The sequence below is a fragment of the Dasypus novemcinctus genome, chromosome 14, assembly GCF_030445035.2.
Source record: "Dasypus novemcinctus isolate mDasNov1 chromosome 14, mDasNov1.1.hap2, whole genome shotgun sequence".
Taxonomy (NCBI): Eukaryota; Metazoa; Chordata; class Mammalia; order Cingulata; family Dasypodidae; genus Dasypus; species Dasypus novemcinctus.
In genome coordinates this window covers 59,119,894-59,141,961 of record NC_080686.1, presented here as the reverse complement: position 1 = coordinate 59,141,961, position 22,068 = coordinate 59,119,894, and the positions used below count along the sequence as shown (strand labels likewise).

Here is a 22,068-nt window from a genome sequence, read left to right as displayed (position 1 = left end):
ACTTTGAGAACCGCCACTCTGTTGCTAGAGTTACTGATTTCTCTTTATAGAACTTCAGTTTCCACTGAGAAAGAATACTTCTGTGTTCTATGTACTTTATCAATGCTCTGGAACATCTATTTAGGATATACTCCTGGGGGTAAGCGTGGGGGCTGGGGGCACTGGCAGTTCCACTCCCTTAATTTCTAAAATTATTCTACGTGAATGCTTAATACTTTGTGAAGACACATTTAACCCTATTGTCACTGTAATATTTCACAGTAATGATGAATTTGAATCTAGAAATTACAGATTTATTGGGTTTAGAATTCTATAAATCATCATAAATGTGTCATTTTAACCACTTTCTCAGAATAATTCTTCCAGTTCTATGTAGAACAGACACGTGTTGAGTGGTGGTTTCAAAAGGGTCAGCATTTTAATGTTATCTTGCAGAGCAATTTTTAAAAGCTTAGAGAAATCTAGAATTCTTAAAGTTATTTTTCCTCAAGTCAATTAAAGATATCCCCTTTTGTTCAACAGATGGAAAACTGTGTTTCAGAGTTGAGTGAGGGCAAACATGCTCCAAAATTAGAAATCTGAACCAAGTAAACCATGAATAGATTAGATAATGGGTTGCTGCTTTTTTGTCTAAGCAAGAACTAAAGACAACTCAGACGTCTTGTTCTCAGGACAGCTTAAAGCCCTGTCTCTCCCCTACTTCAACTGGAAACAACATAGTTTCACGGAGTTAATGTGATTTGAACGAGGTCCAAGTTGCTAAAGTGCAGTTATGAAAAGAGGACCATCATTTAAGACACGTGTATAGGGCTTATTCACAATCAGTAAATTCAGATAAGTCCTGGAATACATTTCCAATCAGTAAAACATGCAATTTCTTTGTTCAAACATGAACTCAGGCAAATCTAATAAGCCGACTACCCATGTTTTTTTTTGCAACCAGACAAGAGGACAAGCATCCTTTGTTCCACTAAGGAAAGCTTTCCATCAGAAAGGGAAATGTTTCCTTTTTTTTTAAACGACATCCTCAGATAAACTTAATCTATACATATATAATCTTTTGTGTAAGGGGTTACAAATGTATCATGATCCACCAACACAATTACCAGAAAAGTATGAGCCAGCTGAAAAAGATGTGGAGAGAAGGGCAAAAAAAGAAGTTGGCAGGAAACAAGCATTTTCCAATTCTACTTATCTGTAGACTGACAGATCAGTCCTATAAAGTCACAAGATTGCATTAAAAATACAATATCTAAAAATACTGTTTGACCTAAAGTAAGGGGGAAATGGAAAGGACAAATGAGTTTATATGGCTACGAGTCTCTAAAAAAGAGTCTGGAGGGTGTCAGAAAGATTGCCCTTATGCACACCTGAGCAAAGTCTCAGAGACAGATAAAGTAGATACAACCCCAGGTATTGGTTCTTTTGAGGGCTAAAGCGACCCACAGGTTCTATGTTCATGGCAGATGGGGTTCACTGCAATGTCAGTTGGCCCTTCTTTGGAGCTGGTGTTTCTGTGTGATGGAGCTGGACTCAGATGTGATCTCTTTTCACAAGCCTTTCATGCTACTTTACTGGAATTGTAGTTGGTGCTGGGGTTTAAGATATATCTAGGGGATGTGAATCTCTGGACTGACAATATGATAGCCAGGCCCTGACTTCATCTCCTACACTCTGATTTATTGGACTTACCCCACTCAGCTAACATGGAGTTGAAGAATGTCAACCACCACACCATGGAGCCTAGAGTGCCTACAACTGAAAGCAGGAGGATTGCATCCAGTATCCATGTGGAATCTAAGCCCCCTCTTGACATAAATGTGGAATGGACACAACCAAGCCAAGGTCCACAGGAAGGAGGAATACAATAAGAATTAAAGTGGACTTAATGATATTCTATTCATGAACTATTGTGGTTAATAATAGAGAAAATGTGGCAATGGTGTGGAAAAAGTGGCCATGGTGGCTGCTGGGTGCGGGGAAGGGGAGGAAGAGATGAGATGTGGAGGCATTTTCGGGACTTGGAGATGTCCTGAGTGGTGCTGCAGGGACAACTGCCGGACATTGTATGTCCTCCCATGGCCCACTGGATGGAACGTGGGAGAGTGTGGGCTATGGTGTGGACCACAGGCCATGGGGTGCAGCGATGCCCAAAGATGTACTCACTGGATGCAATGGATGTGTCATGATGATGCGGGAGAATGTTACTGTGGGGGGAGTGGTGGGGTGGGGGTGGTGGGGGTTAATGGGGACCTCATATTTTTTTAATGTAATATTTTTTTAAAAATAAAATAAAATTAACCACACACACACAAAATACAATATCTACCTCTGTGCTAAAAGCTGGAAGAATCCTAGAAGTCATCTAAAACAGTGGTTCTTAAATGTTCTGGATGTCAACATCACCTGGGAAGATTTTACAAAATATAATCATCTGGGCCCTACTTCCATAGATTCTAATTAAACTGATCTGGGATGGGGTCTAGACATGAATATCTTTTAAAAGCAACCCAGGTAAACTTAATGTACAGAACAGGTTGATAACTACTATCTAGATGAAAAACTAAGAGCTAAAGAGGTGACTCTGCCTTTCACCAAAACATAGCAAAGACAAAAAGAAAAGGAAAAAAAGAAGTGGAACAACCCACCTCCTCCTCTAACTTCCTATCATTCATTTTCCATCATTCTTCTCACTCTCAGGTTCAGAATCTCAAAAGTTGATCTCTTCTTTGGAGAAGCACCTCCAATTACCTGTCCATTTCACTGATTATCATCACCATTCTAGTGATGACTCTCCACCAGGCACTGTTCTAAGTGCTTGTTGTGCATTGAAACTCATTAATCCTCACAGAATTACCTATATGAGGTAGCTACTATTACTAATTTTCCATTGTACAGATGAGAAAACTGAGGCACAGAGAGATTAAGAAACCTGTCCAAAGTCATACAGTAGAAACTGGCACACCTGGGGTTTGAGAAGATTCCCATCAATCTACCCCTTAGTTCTTCTATGACCAGACTGAAGCTTGTGGAGAGAAGCCATCAAAGAAATACGCTAAGTTTTGGTAAAGAAATCAGAGTTATCAGGGACCCAGAGTATTAGGCCAGCCAATGTACATGAAGGGTGTGATGCTTCATTATTTGGGGCTCCCCTCGTTAAACTATATTAAAACGTGGTAATACATAGAAACACATTAGTCTCTTGACAAAGTATCATGGCAGGACTATCTACAGCTAGAAAAAAGAGAGGCTCCAACCTCTTCTAGACCACATAAAATGGAGGCTTGGCAAGAAATATGACCTAGCAGTTGTGCTGGTTATAGAAAATGAATGTAAAGTGCTTCTTGTAGCTACAAGTACATAGTAGGAGCTCAAGATAGTAAATTTTAATGTTATTGCCTTTTAATAAAACCATTTCTTAAAAATATCACCCATAAACTTATTTCCTGAAAAGCTTGACATAAAGGTTAATTTATTTTACAGCTAAGATTTACAAAAGCGGTGCCCAAAAGGAAAAGGTTGAGAGAAAAAAGGAGCCTATCCTCAAACACTGGCAAAAGGAACTTAGCAGAAAGCGGCTTCTACCTGAGCCACAAGTGCCCAAGACTCTTCGCCTGGAAGGCACTTTAGTATACAAAAATCCAAGGATTGCTCTTCTTCCATCAACCTCCAATAGCAGTTTCTTCTCTCTTTTTCCCATAAAATCAAGTATGAATTCATGAGAATTTTGCTTTTAGGTCCTGATTCTTATCTCCAGGAAGCATTTATTTTCTGCCTACAAATTTCCAAAACCTTCTTAAGCTTTATAAATTAACTTTATTCCCATCACTGATCTCTGTAAGTTTTCCAAATCCCAGTACTCTCAGCTCTCCTTCCATCATTAGCCAAAAAATTCACAGACAAGTGGAGGAACTATCTAGGACTCAGTTTTGCTGGAAACTGGGAAATTATCTAAGTATCACCTTGATTTATTCATTTTGCACAAACATACACTCCATAACCCACCCAGATGCAGAGTGGATAACATATAATTTATCCTCTATCCGTTATTTCATTTAGTCATCCAAAGTGCCATAAGTAAGTATATTAAGTGCTAATTGTTAATGTGGGTAAGAGGAAGAAGGAGGAGCCAGAAAGGCCATGTTTTATGGTAAGAAAAAAAAATTACCATTCAATCAGATGGCCTAGGCTTAACATGTAACTTTGCCACTAACTAGCTATGTGACCTTGGACAAACCACTTAACCTCTCCATCTCCTCTGAAAAGTCAATTCCAGCTCCAAATTCCATTATTGCATATTAAAGAAGAAACCAAAGAAATATGAGAGTTATCCCAACAATTTTATGCCCCTTTCCTTCATCAGCTAAGACTGTTTGATCTTAACTGGAACACATAATGTGTCCTCTTACCTTTAATAGTCCAAAACTTAGGCCCAAATAATTAAGAGTAGAGAAAATTATGCAGGATGAAAGGTAAGGTTTCTGCCATTCCTGATAAACCGATAGATTATTCAGCCTTTAAACAATTTCTTGCTTTGTGTCTTTTGTACATGGGTGTCTTTCCTTAGAAGGGAGGTGGAGCAAAGGAGGAAAATATGAAAATTAAGTGTCTTCAAATCAACAATAGAATTCTGACTTTTCTCTAATACACTGTGCCACTTTAAGGACTAGTTTTTGGGCAGTTTTGATTGATGGTATGTCCAACTAGATTCAGACTGATGCATGTTTTACATATAATGTATATGTAAAATACATGCCCGAATCATCTTCAATTACCCTAAATAATCAAAAGGTAGATAATCATTGCTTGAGGGCAGGCACCATGTCATGATTTCTTTTTAACTTTCAAGAGCTGCAAAGAGCTTTGCCCCTGTTGTGCTGATTGACTTAACCAAATTTAAATGTAAAAACATAACTAAGACAATTATAAAATGTAATCAAATTTAATATAAACAAATCAAATTATCATTCTAACATCTAAGTGAATTCAGAATTAGGAACATAAATAAAATCAAGATTTTAATTCACCAGTAAACTTAACAGTTAACAGTGCTGACAATTGAAGGTTTCAATGTAGGCATCATTTAAACATTTTGCAGTTAAAATCCCAGTTTTTAATTTCTAGTTTATATACAAGTCTATTTTGAAGTCTAGATAAGTAGAATTCAGATGTGGGTGATGGGGAAGGAAAAAGTTCAATTTAGCATCCCACCACGCCTGGGAAAAAATAGTGTTAAGTTTGTGAAAAGATAAGTCACTTGGAGTCAAGGGTCAGAATGCAAGGGAGAAACAAGAAATATAGGCATATATATTTATACAGATATAATATATTCCAGAGTCACAAGACTTAAAGCTAGAAGTAGAGACACAAACATGTTTAAAACACCTACTATGGGTCAGGTTTTGTGTTTCAAGTTTTCAGTCATTATAGAGACTAATCTTCAAAATAACCAGAGAGAAAAATATTATAATCCCCAATTTTACACTGAAGAATCAGGCTTGGAAATAAGAAACTTCTCCAAGATCACATGGCCTGTAAGTGGTAATACCAGAAAAGAAACCCCAGTTAATCCGATTCCAAAATCTTGAAGATCATGTCCTGCAGTGTCTTAATTTGGAAGCACATAACTGAACCATAGCAATGTAGAACTACAACTCCATATAAATTAGAATCTATAAATCCTGACCCATACTTTATGTGCTGCAACACACCTGTCTCCCATGAGACTAGAAATGTTGCCTAACAACTAAGTAAACACTAGCCTTTTGATTCCTAAACATGTCAAGTGAATTGAGCCCTCAGCACAGATGTACTAACCCCAATATAGTTAGCCTTCAGTTAACCAGAATGTCGGGACCTTTATCTTAATGTCTTGATATACTTTCATCAAATGCTCTGTGTGCATCTGTTGAGAAGATCGCATTCCTATCTCCCTTAAATGTAAATAACCACATTGCTTTCCTGAGCTTGAAGCATTCCTTGGATAAACTCTACTTGGGCTCATCAATATTCTTTTATTAAGCTGCTGTACTCAATTTGATCATATTCTACTTAAAATTTTGGTGGCTATATCATAAGCAAGACCACGCTACACAAGTGTTTTCTTGTGCTGTCTCATCTGGGTTTGATGTAGAGTACTGCTAACTTGAAAAAATGAAAATGGACAGTTTTCTATCATTCTCTAAACCCTGAAACGACAATGATCTGTTCCTTGAAGGAATAGCAGGACTAACTTGTAGAACCATCTAGGTCTGGTGCCATTTTTTTCTTTAAAGATTTATTTTTTTAATTTATTTCTCTCCCTTCCTCCCCCCCCCCCCCCCCCAGTTGTCTGCTCTCCGTGTCCATTCGCTGTGTGTTCTTTTGCGTCCGCTTCTATTCTTGTCAGCAGTCCGGGAATCTGTGTCTCTTTTTGTTGCGTCATCTTGCTGCATCAGCTCTCCACGTATGTGGCGCCACTCCTGGGCAGGCTGCACTTTCTTTCATGCTGGGCGGCCCTCCTTACAGGGCGCACTCCTTGCACGTGGGGCTCCCCTAAGCGGGGATACCCCTGCGTGACACAGCACTGTGGGTGGGCCAGCTCCACACGGGTCAGGAGGTCCTGGGTTTGAACCGTGGACCTCCCATGTGGTAGGTAGACACTATCCATTGAGCCAAGTCCACCTCCCTGGTGCCATTTTTTAAACTGAAATATTTCTTAAGATAAAGGCAGATTCAAATGCAGTTGTAAGAAATAATACAGAGAAATCTCTTGTACCCTTTACCCAGTTTCCCCCAATGAAAATATTTTACAAAACTATAGTACAACATCACAACCAGTATATTGACATTGATGCAATCCACTAATCGTATTCCAATTTTCCCAGTTTTACTTGAACTCATTTATTTGTATGTATGTATGTGTGTGTGTATTTAGGTCTATACAATTTGATTACATGTGTAGATTTGTGTATCAACCACCAAGTCAAGATACAGAATAGTCCTATCACTGCAAGGATTCCTGCTGTTGCCCTTTTATACCTACTTCTCTATTGCAGTTCCAACACCCACACCAGTTCCTAAACCCTAGCAACCATTAATCTGGTGTCCATTTCTATACTTTTGCCATTTCAAGAATGTTATATAAATGAAACATTATATGCAACCATTAGGGATTTGCTTTTTTTACTCAGCATAATTACCTGTAAATTCATCCAAGTTGTTCCATTTATCAATAGGTCTTTTTTATTACTGAGTAGTATTCCATGGTAGGGTTGTATCAAAGTCTGTTTAACCAGTTACTGGTTGAAGGACATTCAGGCTGTTTCCAGTTTGGGGTTATTACAAACAAAGCTGCTATGAATGGTAGTATACAGGTTTTTTTTGTCATCATCAGTTTTCATTTTTCTGGGATAAATGCATAACAGCAAAATTACTGGTTCAGACGGCAATTGCATGTTTAATTTTATAAGAAACTGCCTATTTGTTTTCCAGAGTGTCTGTACTATTTTTTATTTCCACCAGCAATTGATGAGTGATCCGGTTTCTCTGCATCCTTGCCAGCATTTGCTGTTGCTACTATTTTATTTTAGCTATCCTGATAGGTGCATAGTGATAACTCATGTTGTAGTTTTAATTAGGATTTTCCTGATATCTAATGATGTGGAACATCTTTTCATGTGTTCATTTGCCATCTGTATATCCTCTTCAATGAAATGTCTCTTCATGTCTTTTGCCCATTTTCTAATTAGATTGTTGGGTTTTCAACATTGGGTTTTGAGAGTTCTTTATATATTCTAGTTATGAGTTCTGTGTCAGATATGTGATTTGCAAATAGTTTCTCAGTCTCTGTCTTGTCTTTCCATCCTCTTCACAGGGTTTTTTACAGAACAAAATTAGAAATGACTTACCTCTCTGTAATGTGAATGATGAATCCTTGCTTCGATAATAAAATAAATATTTAGCAGGGACTTATAACTGCTTATTAATTAGATTAATCCTAGCATTTCTCCAATCACACACTGAAGCACAAAAAAAAAAAAAATTAAAGACAAAGTTCCTCCAGCTCAACTCCATCATTTTATAAATGGGGAAATTGAGGTCCCATAGGGGTTAAAATAGCTAATTTACATACATGTAAAACCTCGCACTTGCCCTGACTTAAAAGGTTGTCTGTTTATTGTACTGTTTATATATTTAATAACATATATTAAAATACATATTTTTTTCTTTTTATAAGAACTTGAAGATAATAACTTTCCTTTAACAATTAGAAATCACGTTCCATGTGTCATTTTACCATAAAGAGGTAACTATTTTATCACAACTGCACATCCTTATTAGTGCTATATTTAATATACCTGTATAATCACAAGAAAAGAAACATCAAAATGCTTTGTAAAGGGCACGTTTACTGCATCTTTGTGATATTTTTCAGAAAACAGATTCAAAAGAGGAAAGAAATGGGAAAACATGTCTTTTGTAACATTTTTCTGTAGCTTGGAGTCCAAAACCACAAACTGGCCATGACATCACTGAATGCATACTAGATGGCTTCACTCTGCTAATAGGAAATTTAACTGGGAAATCTCCAAAGACGTCGAGGTTTTTCGCCCTCGCTCTGTCCCTCTAACGCTTTGAGACACCCAAGAAAAACAGATATCCAAATTAGATATCAACAGTGTCCTTTCCTATCCAGAGGCAGAGGTACCCCTCTCGCCTCATTACTGAAGTCAATGCTACCTAGAAAGAGACTTGTCAAAATGCAATAGAGATTTTTAGTAGTAGCATCTGAAACGCAAATTGCCAAAAGAAGTAAATGTCATGCATTTCTACACTTACACAATAAAAACATTCCCTTTCTCTACTGCCAACTCCCCAGGATTCACTCACCACCCCCACCACGTCGTTCCAGATGACCAGCAGCGAGCCAGCATGCCAGACACAGCTGGCTCCACCCTGCCAGTGTGCTGGTACCTCAATCCAGCCAAAGGAAACAGAAGGCTGCATTAATATACAGTACACCGATGCTGTGCCAGGACTTTATATCAATGTCTTGTTGATTCTCCACACCAACACTGCAATGCTGATGAAACTGCGGACTAGAGAAGGCTAAGCTGGTAAGCTAGCCAGACTTACCCCTGGGGAGGGGGGTGTATTCAGTTGACCCCACACCACACTGCCCCAGTGGCCAGAGGAAACCCAGTTTCAGCATGAGTCCTGGCCCACCCTAGACTGACGGCCCTGGCCCTGGGGCCTCAGGTCCCTGCACTTAAATGCAGAACATCAACAGGTGTCCAATGAGCTCCCACTATGAGCTCAGTACTGTGCAGGGGGGTCAAAAGCATGGAAACATGGCTCCACCCCTCAAGCAGCACCAGTCTCGATGGGAGACAAAACTCACTTACTCACTTCTCTAGAATATTAGAGGAGCAAGAGGCCTTAAAGAACATCCTATCCAGCTCCCTTGAGTCTTAGCCAAGAAAACAGAAAAATAGAGGCCAGGAGAAGAAAAGGAAAAAAGCCTTGGCATCTTGTGTGCCTCAAATACCATTTATATTCCATCATTTTACCCTCACAACAGTCATGTTATAAAAGCAATCCTAGGTCCAATTTATACACACACACATACATATTTTTTTAGTGACTCAGAGTTCAATGGTCCAGCATTTAGTAAATGGCAAAGCACCAGCATTTGAACCCATACTTGTCCATTTCCCAAGGCCAAGTTCTTTGTGCTCTACCTGGTTTGCAGGGTCACATAGGTACCGCTGGTAGCCCTATCAGTAAAACAGGGTTTTACTGTAATTAAGGGTTAAAGTGTGTTATCTAGCTCAATGTTTCCCAAACGTGGCTGATTAATGAGAATCATCTGGAATGCTTTTAAAAACACAGACCCACCTGCCACCCCACCATCCTCCCTCATCCGTGTGCTTCTGATTGTGCAGGTCTGAGAGAAGCCTTGAGGTTTGTACTTTTACATACTTACCAGGTGATTCTGATCATCAGTCTTAATATTTACAGAAGAATCAAAACAAAGGCTGGATCAGTCATGAAAAGCTATTTGAAACTTGGACTTGAATCAATAGAATTTAGAAGGAGAAATACTAAAGGGGTAGCTAAATACAGTGTTCATGACAGCGAGACCAGCCAGCCTGGGCCAGGAGCCAGGCATGAGGGAGAGTAATAAAGTGGGGATAACTAGGAAGGAGCCCTATTGTGGAGCATCTTATAAATCTGGCAGAGGCGTTTAGACTCCACACCACGATAAGAAGGAAACACAGGAGATTTCTAGACCACTGGGGACATGACCAAAGAGGTAGAGGATAAACTAAACAGCAAGTGAACATCTGGGTCCAGGAAGGGTAACCACAAGGCTGCTGACATAATAAAGGCGAGAGCTGGCAAGACTCCGAGAAAGAAAAAACGAAAAAGAAGGGAAAACAGTCCGGACCACTAGAACGGTAGGCTTGATGAAGGTGGTGGGGGTGGGGGGGAGCAGGGGTGGTCCTGGTCTGCTCACTGCTACATCCCAAGCACCTACTAGGTACTGAATAAATATCTGTGAAAAGAATGAATATTCAGCTTTAAAGGTGAACCAGACAGGGAAGTCAAGAAAAAGGAGTGAGTCAGGGATTTCTTTCACATTCATGTCCAAAGACCAGAATCAATAAAACGGAATTTAATTCTTGACTAAAAAGAGTTAAATAAGAGTAGCTCTTTGTCAGCACAGGCTTTTCTCTAAAACTTTATTTGGGTTTTTAGTCTATGAAAGAATTCGGTGATTTTGAGATTATAGAATGCTCTGTTGACAGTGGTAGGAATGGCAGGTCTTCTTCCTTGAGAAGAAGAAAATAATGGGCAAGATCATTTAAGTTTGATTTTTTGGCAACAGAGGAGGGACAATCTAGTGAGAATCTAAACTCAGATGACATTCCTCATGGGACCTTCTGGGCCACGGCAAGCAGACATGGCATTAGTTCAGAGGCTTGACCCGACTCCCTCGGAAAGCAATGACAGCGGGGTGGGTCTGCACAGCTGGGCAAGCCTCAGGTGCCCTGCCAACCTGACGAGATTCCAGCTACCTCCAGCTGGCCACTCAGGGTTCTGGAGACTTTGAGAGGCACGATAACTTATAAGTGCTCCCACCCCCATACACGCACTCATGCACACGCCCTCACAAACACACATTACGGTGGTTTTCTGGCCAAGTTTAAAAGTACTCCTGCCCAGGGAAAAAAACAGATGATCTTTTGAAATCTTTGCCAAACTGACAGATTACGCAAGGTGCCATGTGAGTGATCGTGTTACACATCCCCAACAGGCTACCATTCGGATCGTGAGTACCATCAAAACTAGACAAACCAAGTCCTACGAAGTAGGAGTTAGGGAACATGCTCGAATCCCCTCTTGGACACCCAGCTTCCGTAAGCCCAATGTTTTAAGATCTTTCCTTCTTAAATGATTTCTACCTACTTCTAAGAGCCAACCAACAGAGAAAGAGTTCTTGTTTCTATTCCATTAAATTCCCTAGCAAAAGTAATTTATTTCATTACTAGAACAGCCAAAATATATATTTTTTTAAAAGAATGGCAAAAGGCTGCATGATTTCAATTTTTATTTTCCCTTCTAATGCAAACTTTCCAAAGCCAGCCTTTTATAACATACTGGGTCTAAATGACTTGACAGTTTCTTTTAATTTACAGACATTTTAAACATATGTATAAAATTCCACTCGTTCAAAACACTTCCTTTTTCTGAAACTTATTTCCAGTTCAAATTATGTGTTTATAGCAGTCTGCAATATATTATTTCTAAAGATAAACAGTCATAAAGAAAATGGACAGAAACACAGCAGCATATCACTACCACCATACTCAGTCTTTCCCCTTACATGGTATTCCAGCAGTGAAAGTCCTAACCTGCCGGTGGAAAGTATGAATGCATCACCACGAACAGGCTTTCCTTGGCTGAGCCCTGGCTGCTGTGTTCGAGTGTTCACAAAGAAAGGGCTGCCAGTTCCTTTTCACAGACAGCCTTGAGACTTAGTTCCTGAGAACCATTTTTTTTTCTTTCCCTAAACTAAGTATAAAACTCAAGACTTCAACTAATGGCAGACTCTTTTTTTCCCTTTCTTCCTTTTAAAGAGAGATTGTAAGCTCCAAAGGTCACTACTTTGAAATCCCAGTAAACAGTTTTCAAATTAAAATAAGAAGTACTGAAAATAATGTACTTCAATAGTGACATTTTTTAAAACAAATTCTTTCAACTCCATATTTATTTCTGTTCCTATATATGAGACAAATAGGTATTGGAAAAGTATTTTAAACAGACTATTTGCCATTCTGGGCTTTGAATTCCTCTGGAAGAAAAGACTGACTCACTGCCCAACAGAGACTCTGCTAGAGTCTCTACGTTGACATTTTAAAAATATCTAATGACCCTTTTGGATGATATGACAATGACTGAAAACAGAGTCTTCCATAATGAAAGAACTCTCATCGAACACATCCAATTCTGATCAGAACAAGTAGGCCATACTGGCAAAGGTTAGAACCCCAAAGATGCAAATTTCAGGGAAATGGTGTCACCGGAGAGGAGAACAGATACAGTTCAGCCAAAAAGCTTCCGCAAAGGAGTACTATCATATTTATGAAAAAAACACAGACAGGCAGAAGATAAGAGACATTCTTTTCCTAGAATTCCAAAACAGTACCAATTCCTAACAAGTCACAGAAACACAAGGAACAGGACTCAGCAAAAAAAAAAAAGTCCTCTTTAACCCTGCACAGCCTTTTGGGCAGGCTTCCCTTGAAAACCCTGAGATGAAGTTCTCCCTTTTGCCCTGTTTTGCAACAAGATGAGCAGTAATGTTTTTCTGAAATAAACAGAAAATCTGTCCCTTTTTGTGTACCATGAGCCAAAGTTCATAACTGACTCAGAGATTACAGATCCCAATGGATTAAATCATCATTTGCTAAACAGAAATGCTCATAAGGTCTGGGGCCCTATTTTACACCCAAATACTCATCTATTCTTTATCATTTACAATTCTAGATGCTCCCCAACACTGTGTGACTATTAGGGATCTGCTAGCAAAGAGGCTCCCACACTCATTAAAAATGCCCATGCACTGCTCACAGCCAAAGAGGTTTCCCAGTCCTAAATTGGCTCACTTCAAAAAGGGGGAGGAGGAAAAGACTCCAAAGGGGAAAGGGGGTGGGGAATCACAAAACAACCTAAAAGTGACATAATTGTTTTTGGAGGAAGCAGTTCAGTTAAGTAGAAACAAACAAGTTACTAGGCGGCAAAAAGAAGGGATATTGATAGCCAGGGTGGGTAGAAACCGCGCACTCCCTAGCCTAGCCCCAGACCGCACTGAGGTCAGTGACAGAACGGGCCCCTTAGGCTTCCACCTAGCTGGACCGAGCTCAGGGAGCCCAGGTAGGGCCGCCGAACGAAAGCCCAGGAGGCAGTTACCTTCAGAGGGCGCTCATTGGCCTACGTAAGAAAAGAAGGTATGGTCCCAGAAATGCGATCCAAACCGAGGAAAAATCAAGTTCTCATTACCGGAGCCGGGGAGGAGGCTCGGGGCCCGGGACGCGCCCCGGCCAAGGCCCAAGAGGACGAGCGCGGCCGGCAGGGAGCCCCCGTCGGCTAGCAGCAGGGCGACCTGCAGGCCGGGCGCGGTTTCGCGCGCACCCCGCCTCGCCCCAGCCTTCTGCACACCAGAGCAGTTGGTATCACAACGTCCTCCAGCCCCACGGGCAGCCCTCCGCCCCGCACAAGGGGAGGGAGGTCGCCAATGGGATCTGATTCCAGACGCCAGAGCCCCCGCACATCCCGCGCGTTCCGCGCACGCCCCGCGTTCTCCAGCGCCACCGCGGACTGCGCCTCTGCCAGAGGCGTTTCCACGTCGCGGCGGCTACCTCGCCCCAGCCAGAGGGAAAACCAGACAAAAGAACTTTTGCAAACTTTCCTCTCAAGACAATCGTAGGTTTCTTAAATCTGGGCCTCATCTCCCTACACTTGCATTCTGTATATAGTGGGAAAGGTAGCGTGGGGGATAGTGTGCGGAAGAAGGGACCCCAAATTTCCAGCTCATTCCGGCGTCTCGGGGAGCGCTCGGAGCTGTCCCGTTCCCTCACGGGTTGTGCCCGGACTCCAGTCTCTGGCCATCCCCCTCGATCCTTCCCGGGCCACACAGCAAGACACCCTGAGGGCAAAGAAGTTGGGAATGACTTCAGGAGCCTCTGCAGTTGCACAAAACTGCGACTCTCGCGCCCCCATCCCGGGGGGCCTCGCAGCAACTCAAGAGAGCGGTGCTTATTTACAAAAAGGGAAGGCAAAGAAAGGGGTGGAGAAGCGAGAGCATTTGTCCCAACAGATCCCCGAGAACCGAGTGCGGCGTCTAAAGGTAGGATCCCCCAGGGGACGCTCCCCGATTCCCCTATTCCCCCGGGGTGCCGCGGGCTCTCCGCACTGTCTCAAGCACCCTCAATCGTGCGCGCGACCCCCGCTGGCCCACTCACCGACTCCGCCGACACGCAGGCCACCAAGCCCAAGGTGAGCAGGATCCACACGCGCTGCATATTCCCTGGTGGCCGGCTGTTCGTAGCCTCTGCTTGCAACGACGGTGAAACGAAGCCTCCCGCTCAGAGCCCCGCGCGGCCCGCGCAGAGGAATCGGGAGCGGAGCAGCAGAGGCGATCACTGCAAGGACTCCGGGTTCGCGGGCGCTCGCTGCCTCCTCCAGAGCCTGATCTTACCGCCCGCGGCTGCGCTCCGGAACGCGGCGCCTTCTCACTTGTTGGTTTCTGCTCTCCCGACGCGGAGTTGTTGCTCTCGGGAGGCTATTTAGAGGCTCTTTCTCGGCTCTTGTTTTATTCCTCCGCGGACTCCTTCCCGTACCGCGGCTTCGTTTCTGCTTTTAAGGAATAAATTAGCAGCCTTGAAATAAGGATGGAGCTAAAGTTTAGGGGCAGTGCGGTTGGGGCGCGCGGTCCACCGGGCTGGAGCTCCCGGAGTATCTGGAGAGAAGCGCCTCCGAGCTGAGCTGGTGGCTGCGCGGCTGCGCCCCTCCTCCTGCTCCTGCCGCTGCCGCCTACCTCCCGGGTCCTCCTCCTCCTCCTCCTCCTTTTTTCCTCCCCCTCCCCTCGGAGTCTGCTTCTGCCGGCTTCTCCTGGCGTCTGGGTGAGAGGCGGCGGCTTGTGACTCCCATTTAAACCCGGGAGAAATTCCTACAGGATTACGCCCCGATTGGCAGCTCCGAGGGCCAGTGGGCGCCTGCGGCTCCGCGCTGTGGCTGCTCCGGTTCTGCTCGTCCGCAAACCAGGGCTCCTTCTCTTCTCGCTCCCTCTTTCCCTTCTCTCCGTCCCCCCATCTCTTTTGCTTCTCTTCAGCTATGCTCTTCTCCTTTTCTTTTCGTTTCTTCACTTTCACAATTCTCTTGAAAGATCAAGGAAGAAACGAGGGAGATATTTAGCTTTCTGCCAGCGAAAATAAAACCCAATAGGGAAAAAATAAACACTTTGAGAGTTAAAAAAAAAAAAGTTAACAGATGCCTCCAGGCAACGTGAAGTGTTCATAAATTGCCAATTCATGAAAATTGTATTTTAAAGGAGAAGGTACTTAATAACTATGTCTTAAGAGTATTTCCAACACCAGCCCTAACTTCCTTCCCCTAAAAACTAGTAAGTGGAGGGCGGCTCCTAAAACCCTAAATTCAAGTTTCGGAGCTCATAATTTCATCAAGGGATGAAATACCATTTCTGCCTCACAAACAGCTTAAGCCCCTAAGGCATTTTATAGGCTCCATTTCAGCATAGAAGTGTCAATGTTTGAAAGCTACAAAAAGGGCAGTTTGATGAGAAATTGGATAGAGACCCTGAATAATAACAGATTTAAGAGAACTTCAAAGGAATGAGGGATAAAGTAATTTCTAGTTTGAAGAAAATAATGAGCATAGATTTCCTGAATGGAAGTAACTGATAATGAAATATTTTATTGAAGTTATTTTATTTCTTTCAATTCAATGTCTATGATATACTATAGAACATGGCTAACAAACATTCCCTTCCAGTTTCTATCACCATCTTTCTCTGACATATGGAGGAAATGAATTATGAAGCCATTCTGCTCCTAGAATGTGCACTCCAGGAGATCGAGGAACCTTTCTTCTAGTTCACCACTGTATTCCCATTGCTGGCACATAAAGGGCATGCAAAAAATAGTGCTTGAACAAATTTTGCTGTAAAATTCAATCTATACCGCATAAGAGTAGTAAGTCTTTAAAATATGTATATAGAGATCCATAGATACTAGGGCATGGTGATTATTTAACTTTGTCTTAGAGTAAAATACAGTCATACCCTAAATGAGAATTGCATTATCTGAGTAATCTATCACTGTAATAAATATCAAAGAGAGAAATTTATAGAACTGGAGTTACACCTCAAATAGAAGACTTCTAGTTCTTTGCTTTTAAGGACCAACTATCAACCTCCAAGTGCCCATGAACAAATCTAAGATATGAAATGGAGAAATAAAGGAATGGACAAAGGAGAAAGAAAAGAAGAAAAAAAGCAGGAAACTGGAAGTTATAACAACAGATTCTTTTGATTCCTCAGAAAATGAGCTGGTATCTGTGCCCTATGTGAGGCCAGTGTGCTCTTTGAAAGAATGGACTATGGCCATATTTTAAGATGAATTCTTGTAGTTTGAGGATTTTATGAGATGGGGAGACTTCTCAAAGGAGAGTCCAGGGGGAAATGTGTGGGAAAAATACAGAGTATCTTAAATTGTCAACTTCACCCCTAAAGGGCCCTAGTCTGCCCTCCACCCTTCAGGCAAGGCCATACACCCATCATCCCCCAATAGTTAAGAATCCACCAAATAAATTAGATTTCCAGTATATTGGGAGAAGATACCATTTGCTGGCTCTGGCAGTTGTGACTGTTTTGGGGCATTCACTTAGCATGAAGCAAGGTGGATTGCTCTCTGATTCAACTTGAGCAGAGAGATAAAAATGAATAAAAACATTCAGCAGTGTCAGAATACAAGCTCAATATGCAAAAATCATTGGTGTTTCTATACACTAGTAATGCACAATCTGAGGAGGAAGTCAGGAAAAAAAAATTCTGTTTACAGTAGACTCTAAGAATCAAATGTTTAGGAATAAACTTAGCCAAGGATGTAAAACACTTATATTTAGAAATCTACAATGCATTGCTAAAATAAATTTTTTTTAAAAAGGCCTAAATAATTCAAAGAACATTCCATGCCCATGGTTTAGAAGACTAAATATCATTATGATATCAATCCTACCCAAATTGATATACAGATTTAATGCAATCCCACTAAAAATTCCACCAGTGTTTTTTAAGCAAATGGAAAACACAATTATCAAATTTATCTGGAAGGGTAAGGGGCCCTGAATAGCCAGAAACATCTTAAAAAGGAAAAGTGAAGTTGGAGGACTCTCACTTCTGGACTTTAAATCATATTACCTAGCTACAGTGGTAAAAACAGCATGGTATTGGCATAAAGATAGACACACAGACCAGTGGAACCAAACTGATGGTTCAGAAACAGACCATCTCATCTACGATCAAGTGATTTTTGACAAGCCTGTCAAACCTAGCAGCTGAGTAAGAAAAGTCTATTCAACAAAAGATACTGGGAGAACTAGATATTCATAGCAAAAAGACAAAAAGACCCCAGTCTCACACTTCATAGAAAAATTAACTCAAAATGGATCAAAGACCTAAATATAAAAGCTAAATATAAAAGACCTAAATATAAAGCTCCTAGAAGAAAATGTAGGAAAACATCTTTAAGACCTGCTGGTAGGTGGTGCATTCTTACATCTTACTCTGAAAGCTTGAGCAAGGAAAGAAAACATGGATAAGTGGGACCTCTTCAAACACTTCTGTGATTCGAAGGACTTTATCAAGAAGATGAACAGGCAGCCCACTCAATGTGAGAAAAAATTCAGAAACCACATATCTGATAAGGGTTTGATTTATACTCTATATAAAGAGGTCATACAACTCAACAATAAAAGAGCAAACAAACCAATTTTAAAATGGGCAAAAGACTTAAATAGACATTTCTCCACAGAGGAAATACAAATGGTCACTTGAAAAAGCACTTGAAAAAATGTTGAATATCACTAGCTTTTAGGGAAATGCAAATCAAAACTACAATGAGATATCATCTCACACCACATAGAACGGCCATTATTTAAAAATAGAAAGGAAACAGAAAACAGTAAGTGCTGGAAAGGATGTGGAGAAATAGGAACTCTGCTTCACTTTTGGTGGGAATGTAAAATTGTGCAGCCTCTGTGGAAGACAGTTTGGCATTTCCTCAGGAAGCCAAATAAAGCCATATGATCCAGCAATTCCTCTACTAGGAATATATCCAGAAGAACTGAAAACTATGAAATGAACAGACATCTGCCCACTGCTGTTCATAGCAGCATTATTCACAATTGCCAAAAGATAGAAACAAACCAAGTGTCCATCAGCTAATGAATGGATAAGCAAAATGTGGTATATACCTATAATGGAATACTATGCTGCAGTAAGAAGAAATGAAATTGGGGCATGTGATAACATGGATGAATCTTGTAAACATTATGCTGAGTGAATAAGCCAGACACAAAAGGACAAATATTGCATGGATTCGCTAATATGAATTAAATACGAAGAATAAGCACATGGAGTTAAAACCTAGAGTATAGATTATTAGGAGATAAGAAGAGGCACACGAAAGAAAAAATGATGTTTAATGTGTAGAAATTTTAATTAACTTGACTATAAATGTGTGGAAATGGATAGAGTTGATGGTAACACATTAAAATAAATAGCAGCTGCTTTATAAATGGGATTGTGGCTGAAAAGGTCTAGCATGTAATTGTCAATTGAAAGAAATCTAGAGAATAGTCTGGCGATTAAACAACACTGCGAACCCAGAGGTGGATGAGAGTCGTGGTTAATAGTACAAATGCAAAAATGTTCTTCTGTGAACTAGAACGCATGTACATCACTATTGCAGGGTGGTGGGAATGGAGAAGCATTGGAAAAATACAATTAATGTAACCTATGGACTATAGTTAACAGCAATACTGTAATATTTTTGCATCAATGTCAAAGATGTATTGTGTTGATAATAGGGGGTATGGAAAAAATATGCCAAATGTATACTATGGACCATGGTTATTGGCAATGGTCTGATGATATTATCTCACAATCTGTAACAAATGTTCCACAACAGGGTGGTATGTTGGTGCAAGGATGTTGTATGGGAATTCTACACATGTGCATGATTGTTTTGTAAGTTTACAACTTCTGTAATAAAAATATACTTTGAAAAATGAATAAAGCAGATACATGATGGGTTATATCTGTCCCTTCACCAAAGACATACCCCAAGGCCTTGGTGTCTATGAGACTCTTGATGACTTCTTGTGGGGTTTTTGTTCCGATGATATTGTGGCATTCAGAGTATATATAATAATGGATTTGGTACTATTTTCAGAGTCACACAGTCCCAAGTTTTGATATGATAAATATCCAAGATCTTGTGTTCAAATTCATTAACAGATGTAGCAAAAAGGATAATCTGACAGTATAAAAAGCACTCCTCATGATAGCACTTACGGAAAAGTTGGCTGCAAATACCTTAAGGGCCTGCAATAAGTAGGGAGCAGGGTAGGGGGATGGAGGGGTGGGGGTGGAAAGGAGGCAGAAGGCAGATGATAGCCACTAGTGTCAGTCAGAAACATATCTAAACTTGGAAGTGACAAAGGAGTTTTTGTGTGTTTAGCTAATTGGACTTTTTAAAAAACTGATAGGAATAAAAATCTGTAGTATTTTTTGGAGTATATCTAATACACTAAATATAACCCCTGACTACAGCTTAAATGTGCTTTCAGATTCACCAGTTGGAGGTCTGTGCTTTGAGGGACACAGCAAGTAAAATAATTTAACCAACTAAATAACCTCCCAGATAGTTTCACTGATTGCTGAAAGAACAACTTCCATCAAGAATTTCAGAAGAAAATATAAAAATTTAACAGAAATGTATAGAATAAGAAGCAGGAATTAAAGAGAACTAAGGAAAATAATAATAGAAATGAATGCTACTGAAGACATTGTCTGTTTTTGTTTGTTTACCTGAGCTGATGACCTGGCTTCTTCTATTATGGTATCCAGTGGTATCCATCTATAACCATGGACAAGTAGGTGCTTTGTCACAAGGTGAGCTTCACAATACGGGAAACTGCAAAGTAGAAGATGCCCTTTGTTGTTCTCAGTTGTTTTTCCACTTGCCACTCTCTGGAATGTTACCAGGGGTATTGGCTAGAAATCCACTTGGTAGGTTTAAGCCTGACTAAATTCACTTGAACGATGATGGACCTGGTGAGTAAGAGAGAATCCAGCCAGCCAAATATTAATTAGTCATGCTAATAATGGCAAGTGAGCTGACACCAGGACAAAAATCTACAGGTGATCCCAAAGTTCTATTTTTATCCTCAGACTTTCCACTGTTCTAGTCATTCACCTCCACCAAACCTTTACCAAGAACACTGGCTGATTTGATTTTCAACTCCACTCCATTTCATAATTTGACATGGTCCTAATGTTGAACAAAACTGCCACATTTTAGACAGCAGGAAACAGGCAGAAACGTCAAAGAACTGAATAAACCAGGAGGTAAAACACTTGCATAGGTTTCTTGAAAGGCTGGAAAACTTGACATTCATTCATTTGTTCAACAAATGTCACCTGCCACAGTGCCTAAAAAATGGGTAGGCATATGAATTCTCTTGAATCATATTTGGAGTTAATACATATTAAAACTAAGAGTTGTCCTCAAATCACAAGTCTGTGCCTAAGGTACATGATTAATTTCATCCTCAAGTCAGATTAAAAAAAAACATTATTTTTATTTATATAATACATCAGTCTTGGTCCTCACACAATATATTCCTAAGAGTGATACTTAGATACATGGATTTAAGAAGGTATCAGAGAAGTGTCTTTAAATTATTTGCATTGCATTTTTATATCCAGTTGGACAGGAAAATCTATTCTTGGCTAACTTTATGTAAACTGGCACTATTCTTATTACTACTGTCTGTGGCTTAGTTCTTCCATGGCATCTAACCCCAGCACCATTCTCTGTTCTTAGAGAACCACCCTCTCCCAAAGCCTTGGAGATGAGCCCTACATACTTAAATGGTCCTTGTTCATAATTGTGTAGACCAGGTCTGGATAGTGGATGTGGAGGAGGCAATTATTAGTGAGAAGCCTTCCCTGCTATCAGACCTTTAAGACAGACCTTTAAGATAATTAATTCTCACCTATTGTTTATCTTTTCATTAGAATATTTGAGTAATTGTAAAATTTAGTTTTAGAAGCATGTTCTGTTGTAACTAAAAGGACAAAAAAAAGCTAAATATCATTAAGAAAGGCATAGGAAAGAACAGTACACATCATTCAATCATTTCAAAAGTTATGGACCATAAAAATTTTAAATGCAAATAAAAATCCAGAGAAAGAGAATAAAATACCAAAATTCAAGTTTTTAAATAGATGGAAAGAAAATTAAATTGTTTTTTAAAAAATCAACCCTTTGAATTCTTTTGGATATAAGGAAAACACTGTTTCTGGGAAGGAAAAATACAATCTCTCAGAGTCAGAATTTATAATGTCTACTTTTTATTCTTCCTTTTCTTGTAGCTATTAGTAATGCAAATGACAAAGGAAGGGAGGTCTCTGTAGATATCATTCCGACACTTTGCATTATAAAAGCGGCTCTTTCCCCTTCTCCCTTTTCCCCTATACTCACCACAGGCATGCCCCAACACCCCAAAACCCCAGGGAGATGGATGTGAAAAGCCTAGTAAGAGTTGTCCACCCTTTCCCTCCCTACTCATATAACCCAATATTGATACACACACACCAGTTTTTTGTTTTGTTCCTTCTTTTTTTACAAAAATCAGATCACATTAAATAAACACAACTTCTTCATCTTGTAGGAATCCTTTCAAGTTACCTGGCAGAACTTTTATTCATTTTTT

At 40.4% G+C, this 22,068-nt stretch overlaps 1 protein-coding gene across 1 annotated transcript in view; it reads right to left on the bottom strand.

Moving 5' to 3' along the window:
• Window positions 1-15,367, bottom strand: part of SDC2 (syndecan 2) — a 121,724-nt gene extending 106,357 nt beyond the window's left edge. The window contains exon 1 of the mRNA XM_012518105.4: window positions 14,511-15,367. Within this exon, the coding sequence (XP_012373559.1) occupies window positions 14,511-14,570 (60 nt within the window). The 5' untranslated portion in view covers window positions 14,571-15,367. The remainder of the gene's footprint in view (window positions 1-14,510) is intronic.
• Between the last annotated feature and the right edge of the window lie 6,701 nt (window positions 15,368-22,068).